Source organism: Oculina patagonica, chromosome 11 (assembly GCF_052425735.1).
Source record: "Oculina patagonica isolate OP01 chromosome 11, crgOcupat, whole genome shotgun sequence".
NCBI classification, from domain to species: Eukaryota; Metazoa; Cnidaria; class Anthozoa; order Scleractinia; family Oculinidae; genus Oculina; species Oculina patagonica.
The window spans coordinates 4,289,949-4,308,021 of record NC_135768.1 but is presented as its reverse complement, the minus strand read 5'-3'; the positions used below and the strand labels follow the sequence as shown (position 1 = coordinate 4,308,021).

At 37.4% G+C, this 18,073-nt stretch overlaps 1 protein-coding gene across 1 annotated transcript; it reads right to left on the bottom strand.

Moving 5' to 3' along the window:
• Nucleotides 1–933, bottom strand: LOC144630288 (uncharacterized). Its single transcript, XM_078488618.1, has one exon. The coding sequence runs from the start codon at nucleotides 885–887 to the stop codon at nucleotides 309–311; it is 579 nt and encodes a 192-aa protein (XP_078344744.1). The 5' UTR covers nucleotides 888–933; the 3' UTR covers nucleotides 1–308.
• Nucleotides 934–18,073: the final 17,140 nt, after the last annotated feature.

Sequence of the window (18,073 nt, the reverse complement as noted above, 5' to 3'; positions counted from 1 at the left end):
TTTCAAAATACAGCTTCCGCTTCCGGTTTTCGTCAGACAGGAAGTTGTCTGTGATTCGTGTTCGTGACGTCACACAGAGGACATCCTCTGGGCCATGACTCTTTCGAGTTCCGCTGCTTTTAAACTTCCGCTGTTAATCTCGCGTATTCTTGATAAACATACGCCTAGCATTGTGGACTATTCCAATTCCTTCAGCTCTCAAATACACGTGGAGGTAGCTTACTTTAAACCGCGAGAGGCTGGGAAAAGGCATCGATCGATGGATCGATCGATCGAGGTGTTCATACCGTGAGAAAATATCTTACAAATCATACGTTTGTATCTTCGGTATTTACTTGTTTGGAATTAAATATACCATCTTCACCTGCACTAGCAGCTAATGCTGCCATTTCAAGCGCTTGTTCGTAACACGGTGGTGGAATTTCGGGATCATTTTCTGTCCAAACTTCCGCTTCCACAGATGGGGGAAAAAGTTCATCAACATTTTGAGCAACGCTGAAATAATCAGGCAGATCCAGTGAAGGTGCTTTCACAACAAACGGCTGATAATGAGGGATGTGATTGTATGGTAGAATAGGAGCAGGAGATTTTTCCAAATCTTCTTCAGGAATCAAAGATACCATAACTCGAGGAATTGGGCTGTTTTGTCCTCTGTTCCAACACGCTGTCAATAAGCTGCCTCCGAGAAAAAACAATAAAGTAGCAACAGTCCCCAGAATCGTCACTAAGTACGATGATTTCTTCTGTTCTTGCGATCTATCTGGGCAGCCTGGACAGTCTTGATTAAACAAAAACACAACTATCAGAAAGAGGACCAAACTTGCTGTAATACTGAAACATCCTAGCGATAAATAGAATCTTCTTGTACACTTTGTCGTTGTTCTCATGACGCTTCTTGTCCTTCAGTCATAATTAAATATTAGGTCGTATCGATTCATGGACTGATTATCATAGGCTTCGAATTTAAATGTACGTGCTACGAAAATCGTGCGTGTCTTGACAGATAATTATTTCGAGTGCTATGTTTTTTTCAGCGATGCGTAAACATCTGGAGTCTCTTGCTAAACTCACTTGGTTTTTCCACGACTCTACTCCGCAATTTTTGAGGAATCGAAGTATTGTGGCAAAAATTGGCGCCGTGATTTGAAACTTGTTTTTATGAAGCACACAGTTTTGACTATCATTGTTGTCAGGCCGACCTTTATTTATTCAGAACGGAAGTGGTTTGTGTGGTTCATGCTTTTCGCTTCCAAGATGGCTGAAGCTCAAATTGACAAATCGAATTTCATTTTCTAAAAAAAAAACTAAAAATAAACAAACAAAACCACATCTGTCATTAATGTTTTGCTTGGGAGCTTTCATATTTGAATGGTTACACATTGGGGTTTCATCCACAGACTTAAATGTTAGACTGAACCACCTTGTACAGCATAGTAAAGACAGTAAACAGTACATGAAAGTACTGCTCAGTAGCTTTCATTTGAATGGTCACACACCAGGGTTTCATCCACAGACTTAAAAGTTAGAACCACCTTGTACAGCATAATTAACAATACCATACTGCCCTGTTTTTTTTGCCAAGAAAAAAAATGGGAAAATATTGTATTCAAAGCAACTGATCCATATAAATTCACTATAAAGGGAACAAAACGTAATCGAAAAAAAAAACATTGATGTAGCTACCTGCAAACCATCACGTTTAAGGCGGTCTTTATTCTCTAAAACACAAAGTTGTAATGATAATTTGAATTTTATCAGTAAATTATTTAAGGTGGAATTCCTTTGACAATTTGTAAACAACTTTACGAGAATTTTTTAACCGCGAATTTAATTTCGTTTCATAAATATATATTAACGAGGTCGCGTGTTGAATACATTCGAAGGGTGCTTGTTGACGTAATGTTGTTGTCACGCGTTACTTCTGTCACGCTACAGTCTTGTGCGTTTCAAGCGGCACGTAACTTCCGTGTTCATAGCAGAGAGGTAAACAACAGCACGTTCGCGTTTCTCCAATCCTTGAGTATTAACATAATTTAATAAAACAGTGCGACAAACAGACTGTGAAGAAATAGTCTCTTATACCTGGATAAAAAGAAGCCTAAACTCAACTTACTTAATGTAAACTGATTTTCTTTTTACGCGCAGAGTTCTTTGAGGTCAGGATCGATCGCTCATCCGATATAAACTTAGGATTACAGTATGTTATTACATTAAATATATATATTATTGTAGTCTTGTATCTGCCGTATTTCTCTGCCTCGAATCGACGCAAATGCTAACACCTCTTTTGTAGTTTACTAGCATTTATGTTGTCAATTCAAGCGCTTGTTCGTAACACGTTGTGGATTTTCTGGGACATCTTCTATCCAAGCCCTTTCACCTCCACAAATAAATAAGCTTCATCGATATTTTGAATAATAGTTAAATAATCAGGAAACTTTCTTTGAACACTGGGCATTTAAATCAGTCGCACACGTGGGAAATGTTCGAGGGACAGAATTGCAATTTGCATCCTAGCTAGCCCAACTCGGTCGCTCGTGTGATCACTTCACACACCACAAGTAAATATTCTTGCATATTATTATATTTTATCTTCGGTATTTCCCTGCAATTTTGTAGCATAGTTTATTATGTGTATTCAGTTTCACTTGCAGTTGATAACCTTGCCATTTCAAGGGCTTGTTCGTAACATGGTGGCCGAATTTCAGGAGCATTTTCTTCTGTCCAAACGTCCGCATCCACAGATGAATAAATTTCAGTCGTATTTTGAATAGCAGTAAAATAATCAGGCAAATCAATCGAGGCACTTGCGACGAAGGGAATGTGATTGTAAGGCAAAACAGGAGCGGGAGATTTTTCCAAATCTTCGGCGGGGATCGAAGAGATGACAACTTGAGGTGTAAGGGTTGAGCTGTTTTTTCTTCTTACAAACAACGGCGTCAAAATGCTCACTCCAAGGAAAAACAGTAAAGTAGCAACAATCACCAACATTGGAACTAATATCGGTGAACGCTGTCCACAGTCAGGGCAACCCCGACGCAGAAATATTACAATCACAAAGATAACCACGCTTGCATTGATACAGATAAATGCGAATGAAAAACCAAGCCTTTTTGCGTTCTTTGACAATCTCGGTGCTTCTTGTTCTCTAGTTGCTTGTTCGTCTGCCATAATGAAACATTTCGTGTTAATAGATTCAACTTCGTGTCACCGTGATCTTTAATATGGTGCACGTGCAAGGGAAATAATTAATGCCAGAAACGTCACATCTGATAAGAGCTTACTATTGATTTAGCCGTACGTTCAGCTATGAGAAAGTATCATCCCATGCATATGCATTGTCAGGTCTTTACGTCCTAACTGTTATAATTATATCATATATAATAATTTTTTCATTTAATATTTGTCCGATATTTTTCTGAAGTGCTGAGACGAAAGATGTATGTCAAAATACAAAGAAATCTGATACAATTTCAATAGAGCCACAAAGTGATCGAATTGACTCGTTCATTCCAGCCGACGAATCAGAGCGGAAGTTTGAAGTCCGCGTAAATAAGGAAATAAACTAACGTGTTGTAGGTCTTGTTCACTGTCCGGCCAATGGGTTTTTAAAACGGGCTATGTCACGCAATTATAGGCAATTTCGGCACTGACCAACTGGTCATAGAATTAACTAAAGTATTACAATAACGGCTTAAAGTGCTGTAGAAGAATTTAAAAGAAACACAGAAAGGCCAAAAAGGGGCATGGTTGGGCAAAATTCGAGAAGATTAAAACGAATTGCGTTCGGGTAAACTTAAAAAACGTCGGCACGACTTTTTTCACGTTTATCTCAATTTATGTAAAAGTGTCATTTACAATGCTCGAAAATCATCCTTGTTTGTTATGTGGCCGAGATTTTGTCAGTATTAAGACTTTTTATCTCTGCCAACTTTACGTTTAGAGTTCTTAATTAACGAAAATAAATAGAATTACCTAAAATACCGTGCCCTACCCACTTGGCGCCAGGAGACAGGTGAAGGTGAAAAACCGTGCCTTGCCCCTTTAAAGAGACTGTGTAATTTTGCCAAATAGTCGCCATGAAGCTTACTAGAAAACTAAGTAAAGAAATTACTTTTATGACAAAACCATAGCTTCGTTGCAATAGAGTATGTCTCCCATGCACTTGCAATTAAAAGTTACAAGCAAACGATATTAACTTTGAAAACTGTTTAGCCTGACAGTTTTTCAAAAAGCCACATCGCAATCTGTTTTAATCTTCAACAATTTTTGCCCATCCCTACCCATCTTTTGTATTTGCTGTGTTATTGAAATGTGCCCTCAATTTGGTGGCAGTGTTGTGACAAAAATATGTATATAAAAATAAAAAGAAACCTGATACAATTTGGAGAACATGTTCGGAGCCACAAAAAGGCAGTATTGTTTCAGTTCAATTCAGCCGATGATTCAGAGCGGAAGATTAATCTAAAAAATCAAGGTCAATTACTGGAAGTAAAACTGACATATCTTTACTCATTCAGCCAATAAGTTGAAATTTATCCAAAGTTAATGATCCACAACACGAAACAAAAAATCAGTAAACGTGGCGGCAAAAAGACAATTCTTTACCTTGGCTTTAATATCACTGTGGCAAGTGTTAAAAAATAACAGGCACCCAAGAAACAGTTATGTAGCCAATAATAGTGACTGTAAAAGTAATAATAGTGGAAAAATTCACCGGTAAATTATTATTTGGCATGTTCATCTCTCTCCTCCGCAGAGGCCTCTTTCGTGGGGGAGGCGAAACACGGGGGGGAAGGCGACACGAAAAATGAAATGGGGGAGCGCGGGGGCGCGGGAGGGCGGGTGCCCCGCGCGCTTTCGTTTCGATTCTCTCCAGGCTCCGCGCGCTTACTTTTCACCTCTCCCCGTTCCTCTCCCTACTATTTCCCCCCGAAGGGCTCTGCGGAGGAGAGGGCATGTTCATATTGTCATGAAATGTCGCGCAGTTTTAAGCAGCACGCGACCGCCAAACGTGCGAGTTATTACAAGGTCCTCTTTTACTTTTGCAAGCTATAGACAAAAAGTAACCAGTGATAGTTCACTTTTTGATGATCTTATGGACCTTTCATGCAATCTTGTGTTTACGATAATTCCTTGTTCGTGATGATGCGTATTCTTTTCACGGCAAAATGTTGCCATCTAGTTCAAGCGCTTGTTCATAACTTGGAGGTCGAATGTTAGGGACAACTGTCCAAAATCCCGCGACTACAGTTGAAGAAACTTCACCGGTATTTTGAACAGCGGTAAAATAATTGGACGAATCCAGGAATGACGCTTCAATAACAAACGGCCTACCATAAGCAACATTGCCTAACATAGGCAGTGTTGGAACGGGAGAGTTTTACAAATCTTCGGCGGGAATTGAAGAGTTGACATCCTGACCAGCCAGGGAAAAGTTTTTTTGTCTACAGAATACTGTCAATATGCTGAGACCAAGGATAAACAGTAAAGTAGCAAGCATCGCCAACGACAGTACTATCGGTGAACGCCGTTTACAGTCAGGGCAATCTTTACGCAGAAATATAACAATCGCAAAGATAACCACGCTCGCAATTATGCAGATAAATGCCAATAAAAAACCAAGCCGTTTTGAATTCTTTGACAATCTCACCGGTTCTTGTCGTTCAGTGACTCGTTCCTCTGCCATAATCAAACATTCAGAGTGAATAGATTCAACTTGATCACGATGCTTTGCGCTTATAAGGAAAACGTGCAAGGGGAGTGAATGCAAGATACGTCATCAGTGATAATTGCTAATCATTGATTTAGCGGCATATGTTCAGCTATGAGAAAAATACTGATCCAGCTTTGCATTTATAGGTTTTTACGGCCTAAGTAATATTATAAATAGTATTATCCTGTATAATAATGCAGTGCCGTGACAAAAAGATATACAGTAGAATCTCGGTAACTCGAACTCGGATAACTCGAACACCCCCGCTAACCCGAACTGTTTTTCGTTTCCCTTCAGTGTTTGAGTTACCGCCGGGTTGTACGGTTTATCAGAATACAAAGAAAACCTGATACAATTTCAGTAGAGCTACAAAGCGACCGTATTATTCAGCTCAATTCAGCCGATAATTCAGAGCGTCTGGGTAAATAAGGAAATAAAACTCACGTGTTACAAGTCTTGCACACTATACAGACTATCCAACCTCGTCCCCAGTGTCTTCTCGGCTTTTTGTTTTCAAAATGTATTAAATTTTGCCAAATACCCTGGCGAGAGAAATTCCGTACTTTTATAGATCTAAATGACAAAACCATAGCTTCGTTACAAACAAATATGTCTCCCGGGCGTTTTAATGAAAAGCTTATACATACATACATAAGCGATCATAAACTTTATTCGAGTTGTCAAAATCTTCTAGCATGCCTAAAGAGGTCCACTGATCGGGGACACTATTACCTAAATATAAGTTATTACAAAACAATATTTAATACATACTATTTATATTGCAAACGAACGAGATTAACTTTGAAACAGAAAACAGTTCAACCTAACAGTTTTTCAAAACCAATATCGCAATCCGTTTTAAACTTTATTTTTTTGTCCATCCGTACCTTCTTTTGTTTTTGTTGTGTTGTTGAAATGTCCTTTACTGTTTATTAAAAATGGTTGTTTTACATTTTTTTTGGCAGTGCTGTGACAAAAAGATAGATGAAAATACAATGAAACCTGATAAAATTTGGAGAACGTTTTCTCAATAGAGCCACAAAAAGGATGTCCGGCATGCTGTTGTGGTCTTGTTTCAGTTCAATTCAACCGATGATTCAGAGCGGAAGATTTAATCTGTATATTAAGGTAAATTACTGGAAGTAAAACTGACGTATCATTAGTCTTCCAGCCAATGGGTTAAAAAAATTTTCAAATTAATGATCCATAACACAAAACAAAAAAGTAAAACAAACAAAATAACGACACGCAAATAACTGAACGTGAGCAGAAGACACTTCTACTTGATTTATCACTACGGCAAGTGTTTAAATAAATGACGTGTTCTGAAAAGATTTTAAAAATCAGGCAATAGACAAAACAATTATGACAATTGTAGAAATAATAGCGACTGGTAAACTTTTTAAATTTTTTTCTGTTGGTATTTTTGAACCATTTACCAAATTAGAATTTTTTGGTTAAAAGAGTAAATTAAACGTGACTGGAAAAATTCACAGATAATAATATTCCGTGATCAGGTGCAAGGCTTGTTGTCATGAAATGACACGCATTTTATCCTATCTCGACCTAATAACGTGCGATCAGAGCGAAACTCAAAAGTGGTTCAAGTTTTCCCGACTATTTAGTAGGAGATCGTACTGCTGGGTACTAATAGTTCAATTCTTACAAGGTCTTCTTTTACTTTTACAAGCTATAGGGTAATAAAGGAATTAAGCTTGGACAAACAGTAACCAGTAAAAGCCAATAACAAAACAACAGTTTACTTTAGTAGAATGAGTTCGAGTTCTTTGAAGAAGTTGATATGGATCGTCTTTAGATGTTTAATGATTCAGACGAACTAACAGCTCAATAATACAGGTTGTGGGTATAAAATTCTTCTATCTTCTGTATTTTCCTGTATGGAGGCAAATGAATTTGTAACTTAACGTCCTTAACTGCGGCGGAGTTTCACTGAGAAACGTCTTCTGTTCAAACTTGCTCGTACAAAGATGAACAAAGTTCACGAAAAGCAAAACAATCAGGCAAATTTCCTGGCTTTGAAATAAATGCGGGGAATGTTCAAATCTGCCTGTTTATCTGAAAAAGACTGAAATTGAGAAGCCTGGGATGAAAATGCAGTTTGGTTGCTTTTCGCCGGAGTCTACAGTGAGTCTCCAGCTGGCAAAGGCGTTCGTTGTGGTTTCTAAAGCTTTCACGAGCAATTAATATCAGTCCGTAAGGATGTTGTTATGGACCTTTCAGGCAGGCTTGTGTTTACGATAATTCCTTATTTGTGATGATGCGTATCCATTTCATTGCAAAGTGTTGTCATCTAGTTCAACCGCTTGTTCATAACTCGGAGGTCCCGAGTCTACAAATGAAGAAACTTCACCGGTATTTTGAACAGCAGTAAAATAATCAGGCAAATCCAGTGATGAGGCTTCAATAACAATCATCGGCCGACCCTCAGCAACATGATTATCAGGCAGTATTGGAACGGGAGAGTTCTCCACATCTTCTGCGGGGATCGAAGACACGGCATCTTGTGCAGTCGGGTTTAAGCTGTTTTTTTGTCCTGTGCAAAAGTCCAACAATACGAAAAAACCGAGTAGAAACAGAAAAAAAGCAAGAGGTAACGTCGTTATTATAATCCCAGCCAGTGAATCGTAACTCTGTTTACAGCCAGGCAATTCCAATAAACGCACTGATACAGCCGCAATCGCAATGTTAACCACGCTCGTAAAAAAACAGATAAAAGCGAATAAAAAAACAAGCCGTTTTAAATTCTTTGTCAATCTTGCCGCTTCTTGTTGTTCAGTGACTTGTTCCTCTGCCATTATCAAACATTTAGTGTTAATAGATTCAACTTGATCACACTCGATGCTTTGCGCACGATCATGAACGTGCAACCGGAATGAATGCAAGATACGTCATCAGTCATGGATAAGTGCTAATCCTTGATGTACGGGATGACGGCATATGATCATGCAGCTATGAGAAAATATCCAGCTATGGACTGACAGGTTTTTAAGGCCTAACCGATCATTATAAATAGCATTAATATATATAGCAATATATGTTGTTATCATTTCTCCGATTTTTTCATGCAGTGCTGTGACAAAACAATACATGAAAACGCAAAGAAATCTGATACAATTTGGAGAACGTGTTCCCAATAGAGCCACAAAAATGAAGTCACAGTGTTGTGGTTTTGTTTCAGTTCAATTCAACCGTTGATTCAGAGCGGAAGATTAATCTGTACGTCAAGGTATATTACTGGAAGTAAAACTGACTGGGGTTTTGGAAAAAAAAAAAAAAAAAAAAAAAATTGAAAAAAAAAAAACGGAAAAAAAAAAAAAAGGGAAAAAAGGGTTAAAAAAGGGGGCCGAAAAGAATGTCCGCTTACGAGAGTGTCCGTTAAGAGAGCTTCGACTGTATTATCATCCAGCCAATGGGTTAAAATTTATCCAAAGTTAATGATACATAACGCGAAACAAAAAAAACAAAACAAACAAAATATCGAAACGTAGATCAGTTAACGTGACCAAAAAGGCACTTCTTTACCTTGGCTTTATAATATTACTGTGGCAAGTGTTTTAATAAATGACGTTGCTTTAAAAATTATTTTAAACTAACAGGCATACAAGAAACAAATACAATGTATGTAGCAAATAATTGCGACTGATAAACTTTTAAAAATATTTTTCTGATGTTATTTTTGAATGATTTACCACAATTCAGAATCTTTGGTTAAATTGAGTAAATATAGCCCTAATAACGTCACTGGAAAAAATTCACAGGTAAAAATGATTATTATGTGATCATGTTCATGTTATTGTTGTAATGTAGTTGTAATCTCGTTGTCACGAAATGACACCCAGTTTTAAGCAGTACTTCATTCTGTCTCAACCACACGTGCGAGTAAGAGATCGTACTGAAAATTCAATTATTACAAGGTCCTCTTTTACTTTTACAAGTTATAGACAAAAAGTAGCTAGTGATAGCCAATAACAAAACATCAGTTTATTTTTGCAGAATGAACTTGAGTTCTTTGAAGAGTTGAGATGGATCGATCTTAGATGTCTGATGTTTCCATCAAACCGACAGCTTCAGATAGAAACCTCGCATATGATATAGATGGTGGTTATAATTATAAAAGTCTTCTATCTTCTGTGTTTTCCTGTTTCGAAGCAAATGCATTCATCTCCCTTACATGCAGTAGCAGCTATTTTTGTCATTCCAAGTGTTTGTTCGTAACATGGTGGCGGAGTTCCAGAAATATCTTCTGCATGCCAAACTTGCGCCTCTACAGATTAACTAAGTCCACGAAAATTTTGAATAACAGCAACACAATCAGCGAAGGCAAATTTAGCTTACTGAAGAGGTTTTAACAAACAGCATTACCTGGCTTTGAAGTATATGTGGGGAATGATCAAATCTGCCGCTAGATCTGAAAGGAATTGAGGAACCTGGCATGGAAATGCAGTTCGGCTGCTTTTCGTAAAGGTCTTGGCAAACGCATTTTACCCTCTTTGAAGCAATTTAAATGCGTTATACGTGGTCGGGACCTCACTGCGCTGGCTGCTAATGTCAGTGACTGTCGGGGCTGCAACCTATGCCAAGAATGACTGGCCGCCAACATTACATGACATAATTTTTATTTTTAACATAATTTTAATTTTTATATTTTAATATAGTTAAAGAAACAGAATTTTAATATATAGATTGTTTACTTGTTAATAGTTGTAATTAGGTTTTTTTTGTTTTTAAATGTATATAAATATTTTCTATTTTATATATATTAATTACGTTTTTAGTTAGGCAGGGTAGGTGTCCACAATTAGTAGAGGGGACTTTTCCCCTCAGCTACTACAGTTTGACACGATAATAAAGTTATTATTATTATTATTTATTATTAAAGACGTTCGTGTGATTGCTAAAGTTTTCACGAGCAGTTAATATCAGCCCATTATGATGTTGTTATGGACCCTTCATGCAGACTTATGTTTTCAGTAATTCCTCATTTGTCATGATGTATACCCATTTCACTGCAAACGCATGATGTTTCCATCTAGTCCAACCGCTTGTTCATAACTCGGAGGTCGAATTTCAGGGACATCTGTACAAAATTCCGCATCTACAGATGAAGAAACTTCACCGGTGTTTTGAACAGCAGTAAAATAATCAGGCAAATCCAGTGATGAGGCTTCAATAACAAACGGCCGGCCATAAACAACATGATTACAAGGGATGATACCAAGGAAAAACAGTAAAGTTGCAAGGATCACCAACATCGGCATTACTATCGGTGAACGCTGTTTGCAGTCAGGGCAATCTTTGCGCAGAAATACAACAACCGCAAAAATAGCCATGCTCCCACCAATACAGATAAATGCAAAGAAAAACCCAAGCAGTTTTGAATTCTTTGACAATCTTGGCTCTTCTAATTCTTCAGTGACTTGTTCCTCTGCCATAATCAAACACTTCAACTGAATGATCAGATGATTTGATGCTTTCGTGCCAGCTGCCGGGCATTCGTTTGGAACAAACTGAGTGCTTGGCCAGCACGTCATCATTGAAGAGAGCATAAGTTATCATCCCTGTACGGAAGACATTCAACCATGCATTGTTTATTAGGTCTTCGCGGCTTATACCATAAATATATTATATTTTATAAAATAATTAAGATAGTACGCGCGCTCTCATTGGTCGATAGGTGAGTTTAGATGAGAGTATGTAAACACGGTTGTGACGTCACGCTTTCTGTGTTTCCCGGCACAATTTAAAAAACATTATAAAACTGCCAAAAAGACTTGCAAAGTAATTTCAAGTACGATATTAAAGAAATGGAAAACAATACCAAATTTTAATATGTGTTCCGGCTTTCTCTTCGCATATATATGAGCCCGAGGAAAAAAGCAAAAGAAAGAAGAACCACCGCGCTTTGCCTGGAGGGAGCTCAAGCGAACGACAAAATATGCAACAAAATACGCAGTAAACATTTTTCAAGTAAATTTTTGCGTTTAAGTACTACAATAAAATTCCCTACAAGTCATTCTTTATTAGAAAAAAAATATAGGTCAACGCAAACGAAACTAGAAGCTACAAACTTAAACTTTGCACGGCCGATGGGTTGCCGTGTTTTTTAATACCGGCAAATCTGCTTAAAATGCGATTAAAATGACGCTTAAAATATATTTTCTCCGAGACTTTCTCAGCGAAAAAATTCTACTGTTACATTGGCAATAATAGTCGTGAACTTTTTTCATTCAAAATGGGCTTGGGAAAGACGAAAGAATGGAAATATTTGTCAGAAAACCAAAGCAGAATTTGTTGTCAATTTGAAGTTTATTCTACGCTTGAAGCACATTACAAAGACGGAGGAAACGACAGTAGAAGAAACTGGACCCGTTTAGATCGCTATCTGAACAATTAACCGTACAATAAATGCATACCATTGCTACCGACCTCGCTAGATCCGCTGCTTGTGCTATGATTCCTAATTATCCAGCAAAACTTCACAAGACACGACGAGACTTTTCAACCGTGTTATCCGCGGGCTGCCAAATCATTCAGGCAAGTTCACTTCACTTTCAAGAGCGATCAAGCACAGTGACATTCATTTCCAGCTTAAATAAACTCCTCACCTTGAAGTTCTTTCTTTACAGAGTCGTATTTTTTAGCATTTCTTTTAGTTTTTGCCAAACTTTCCGTATTTTTCTGCAAGAATTACGTGGAATCGCTTTCGTCGGCACGGCGCTACTTGCCACAAATTTTACTTGAACTCGTCTAACACGAATTTTGATTGGTTCATGTGTTGTCAAATGCGCGTTTTGAGAAAGTTATGAAAGTTATGCAAACCCTCGACTGCGTCTCGGGTTTGCATAACTGTCTCGAATTCTCCCAACCCCCCTCGTGTTTAGATGAGGCTATGTAAACACGGAAAAAGTCCTCTATTGCATAAATAATGCACGACATTTTCGAGGCAGTGCTATGACAGAAGTGTTCATCAAAATCCAATGAAAGAACGAACTTTTAGAGCCATAAAAATAAATTCTCGATTCCAATCAAAGTTAAGCCGACCTTTATTCAGAACGGAAGCACGATTAAAGTGTACTATTAAGTCTGAGACGTATTGAACGACAAGGTAAATTAGCCTGAGTGGTAGGCTTCCTTTTGCCCATTTCCCGTTTCCTCCCTCCCCCTCCCCTCCCAAATAAAACTGACCTATGAAAGCCTTTCAAGACAAATTCCGCAGCCAATGGGTAAAAATCCTATCCAAAGTCAAGCAAGAAACTATACAAAAACAAAACGAAACAAAAACCCTTTTACTAAAACAACAACCAGAAATTGATATCGATACGTTCGTGTATATTGAGGTCAAACTGTTTTTCAGGTTAATTTGTTTACAACCTACATACATGTACACTTCCTTTAAAATTCATCCAAAATCAATGACCCATCTCAACACGACGGAAACGAAAAGAACGCAAAACAATTAAAATATCGACACATTCATGTACGTGAGCAGAAACACACTTGTTTATCTTGGCCTTTATTTTACTGTGGCAAGTATTTAAATATTTATACACGAACGGTTGTTCTGAACGGACAGGCAAAAAAACAATTACGTATTATAATATAATGGCGACTGATTAATTTTCTAGGCATCTTTTTGGTTATATTTTAATGCCTTTTTTTAACAATTTATCACAGTTTAGAGTTGCCCCAATGACGTGAAGGGAAAATTCACGAGCAATATAACTGTGATCTTATTATCCAACTCTGCTTCAAGTACAAAAAAAACGTGAGGAACTAGTTCAAATATCTCATGATATTTTTGTACTCCAAACACCGATATATTGCTAGAACGACATATTTTAAATACACTTATTTTAATAGAATTGATGAGATGTGGAATTCGATACCCTTAGATATTATATTATCCCCTAGTTGTGCAGTTTCTAAGTCGGGAATGAAGACGTTTTTAAGTGAGGAATGAATATTTGATTTAATTTTTTTTCTTGATTGTTATTACATGTTTACTTATTTAGATTAGCTACCTGGTGATCTGTCTCACATGGAGTGTTCCACTCTTTTACAGATTATCCTTATGGCTTTGCTTGTTTTGTATATATTTTAGACTTAGATTTAATTGCCATAAAATTGTAAAAAAAAATTAACGATCTGATTGTACTCCACGAGACCGATTGAACGGGTTCCGTATTTCTCTTGACGGCGCGAATGATTCAAAAACGGTGGAAAGTCTTAGAAGTCAACATTTTGGGAAAAGACAAAGTTGGCTAATAAATTTCTTATTAGGCATTTTAGTGTGTAGTATCACTGTACATATTCACTGTTCATTTGTATTCTGACTCGACCTTCGGGCTCGCCAACATAAGGGACGGACCATTAGACCATTAGTGGGGGAAAAACCAAAAAAAAATTCATGCAAGCCAAAATGGCAAGAAAAAAAATTCGTGCAGAAGGAAAGGTCCTATTAATACCTGAAAATACCTGCCATCATTTAACACTTCATGAGATCTCTTTTTCGACGAAATATATGGTGGAGAACGCTGAAAATAGCATTTCCGAGCCTAGAAATTTCAAAATTTTCTGGGGGAGCATGCCCCCACACCCCCCTAGATGGATTGTGATCATAACATTCCTTTAGCTCGTCTCTCTCTAGCCTGCATAGATTGCTTACTAGTTAACTCATTTCTCAAACAGATTGCAAACATGAATGGTACGATATACAGTGGTCTTAGTTATGTTGTCAATTCCGGTCAAATAAGATTTCTGCAGTAATTATTTATGAATTTCTATTACGTATTGTTTTAGTTTTTGCATATGTTTATGTCTAAGTTTTCCCACGGACTTTACACAGAAATATATGAAAAACACAAATCTATTATACGAAGTGATCGAGAAATTCATCCTGCTTTGGTGTGTTAAGAAGCGAAAGAAGATGTGTAAGAAACTATATATAGAAATAAAGTGTCCATTAGAGACAATTAGAAGGAAGGGGTGGGTCTCCACTTTTTCCAATTGCACCGCCCTTTGACCACCACCGACCCCCCCCCCCCCCCCTCGGTACTTATTGACAGTCCCTAAAGGATGCAGTCAATGAACAACAGCATTTTTAAAATATTTAAAAAATAATCAACAAAGCAACATTTGTCAAAAAACATGGTATAAAGTAACAAAAAATGGCATTTGTCTGAAGAAAAAAACATTTATCTAAAAAAAAAAATTCGAGCAGAGGGTTTCACCCGAAAAAAAAAATCCTGCACAAGAAATGGACAGAAAAAAAAATTCGTGCAAGCCGAAAATTCCCCACCCCCCCTATCACTTTTCTAATGGTCCGTCCCTAATGCAAGACTCATTGCAAGGCTTGTTTAATATTGTAATTCGTTTGTGTCTGTAGTATTGTAATTAGGTTAATGAGATAATGCAAGACTCGTAAAACTATATACATCGTAATGTGTTCAGCTGGAGAAACAAAAAACCTAGGACAGAATTGCAGTTCAGCTGTTTTTCACGCGAGTCTTGACAAAGGCGATTCTTGTAGTTGCTAAAAACATGTCTAAAACTTTCACGAGCAGTTAACAGCAGCCCGTAGAATGAATGTTGTTATAGACCTTTCATGACTTTCATGCAGTCTTGTGTTCTCGGTAATGCCTTATTTGTGATGATGCGTATCCATTTCACAGCAAAATGTTACAAAATGTTGCCATCTAGTTCAACCGCTTGTTCATAACTCGGAGGCCGAATTTCAGGGACATCTGTCCAAAATGCGGTGTCCACAGATGAATAAACTGCATCAGTGTTTTTAACAGCAGTGAAATAATCAGGCAATTCCAGTGATGAGGCTTCAATGTTTCCAATGACAAACGGCCTACCACAAGCAACATGATTATAAGGCAGTATTGGAACGGGAGGGTTTTCCAAATCTTCGGTGGGAACTGAAGAGTTGACAACTTGTGGAGCCACGGTTAAGTTGTTTTTTCGTCTTGTACAGAGTGTCGTCAATATTTTAAGACCGAAAAAGAACAGTAAAGTAGCAAGAATGGCCAACACTGACACTACTATCATTGGACGCTGTTTACAGTCAGGGCAATTTTTATGCATAAGCATAAAGACCGCAAACATAATCACGCCCGCACTAATGCAGATAAATGCGAGAAAAAAACAAAGCCGTTTTCCATTTTTTGACAATCTCGGTGCTTCTTGTTCTTCAGTGACTTGTTCGTCTGCCGTAATCATACATTTGGTGGTACGATTCAACTGAATGATCAGATTGTCGTGATGCTTATATAATGTTCATACTAGCTGCTGAGCATTCGTTCGGAACCATGCATTGTCAGCCATGTATGAAAGAAGATTCAGAGCGGAAGACTATTCTATGCTTTAGGGACTTAAGTAAAACGTATGTATTATTAGTCATCCGGTCCATGCAGCCAATGGGTTAAAATTTATCCAACGTTAATGATCCATAACACGAAACAAAAAAAAACAAAACAAACAAAATATCGACGCGTACATGTACGTGGGCAGAAAGACTCTTCTTCACAAGTGGTAAGTGTCACGTTTTTCCGGAAAGTAACTGACGGGCAAAAACATTTATATATATTAAATAATATCAACTTTTGCTGCCGATGTTAGGCTGAAAAAATACTTGTGAATATTCTTAGATTTTAGCGTATGACATTTCCATTTTGACATGTACTGTTCATCCAACTGTAAGCATCGAGTATCCTTGGAGGTCAATGAAACGCAGTTTGCAAGAGACTGGGAAGAGTAGTTCGAGTAGTTTCGAGATTTCCCTACTATTTAGAAAAGTACAGAATGTACAGAAAATACTGTGAGATAAGGTTCTATTTTACTTTTACAAACCAAAGATAATCATGCCACTCGAAGCGTAGCCTGGCAGTATCTTAACCCTAGTTCTTTTAGAATAAAAATAAGAACATTTTGTCCAACAATTATTGGACGCTATTACTGGAATGATATTCCTTTATCTATACGCAAAGGCTAACTAGAAAAACGGTCTAAAAGAGCGCTTTACCGATATTATTTTGCTCAGTACTAATCATAATTCTACTTCTGTGTTTCGTCATTTACTCTCTTGATGTTTTTTTTAAAGTTTATTTCAAAGCCCATATAATCAGTTTTACTTCTTGTTTTACTTCTTCTTACTTTCTTTACTTCTTGCCCGGCTCCATTTTGTCCTGCTCATAAACTGTACTATTGTAACAGAATTCATTATGAAATGTAGAAAGAAAATACCAAAAAAGCTATAGGTAAAGAACTTAAGTTGGGACAAACAGTAGCTGATGATAGCTCATAACAAAATCATTAGTTTACTTTAGTATAGTGGAACCCCGATATAACGATATGCGAAGGGAGCAGTAAAATAATATCGTTATATCGAAACTCCCGATATAACGATATGGCCGTAAAATAACTGAAAATATCGTTATATCGGGGTAAACCTGACAAGTACCTTTTACTGCATATATAGAGAAAGATAGAGAGAATAATTTTGACAAGAAGGCTTAGAACACAGTATCATTTTCGTATATCATTGTACAAAGCTGTTTTTACAAACGTTCGAGATGACTCGATTACCGTAATGTTATTGCATTAAATTCGATGTTTTGCAAATATAATGTGACGGTGTACTGATAATATCGTTAATATCGGGAGGATTTTACGTTCTGTTCGCTAAATTCTCATCGCTATATCGAGAATATCGTTATATCGAAGATCGTTATATCGGGGTTCCGTCCCATACATTTTACTGTAACTTTTGCCAGGACATAGAATATTTATCGTTATATCGGGAATATCGTTATATCGAGGATCGTTATATCGGGGTTCCACTGTAGAATGAACTTGAGTTCTTCAAAGAAGTTGAGATGGATCGATCTTGGGAAGTTCTTTAGGATATTTTATGATTCCAACGAACCGACAGCTTCAGAGAGAAACCTCGCATATGATATAATTATGTTGTGAGTATAAAAAATCTTCTATCTTTTGTGTTTTCCTGTTTTAAAGCAACTGCATTCATGTCTCCTGCATGCAGTACCATCGCTATTGTTGTCATTTCAAGTGTTGAGGCGGCGTTTCAGAAACATCTTCTGTCCAAACTTCCGCGTCCACAGATGAACAAAGTTCACGAAAACTTTGAATAACAGCAAAACGATCAGGCAAATTTACTGAAGAGGTTTTAACAAACGGCATTACCTGGCTTTGAAATATATGTGGGGAACGTTCAAATCTGCCGCTAGATCTGAAAAAATTGAGGAACCTGGGATTGAAATGCAGTTCGCATCTCCCTCACCCCTCACCCGATCCGAGTTTTGGCAAAGGCAC

Bases quoted from the DNA above. Each gene is read 5' to 3' on its own strand.
- LOC144630288 (XM_078488618.1), bottom strand. From the start codon at position 887: ATGAGAACAACGACAAAGTGTACAAGAAGATTCTATTTATCGCTAGGA.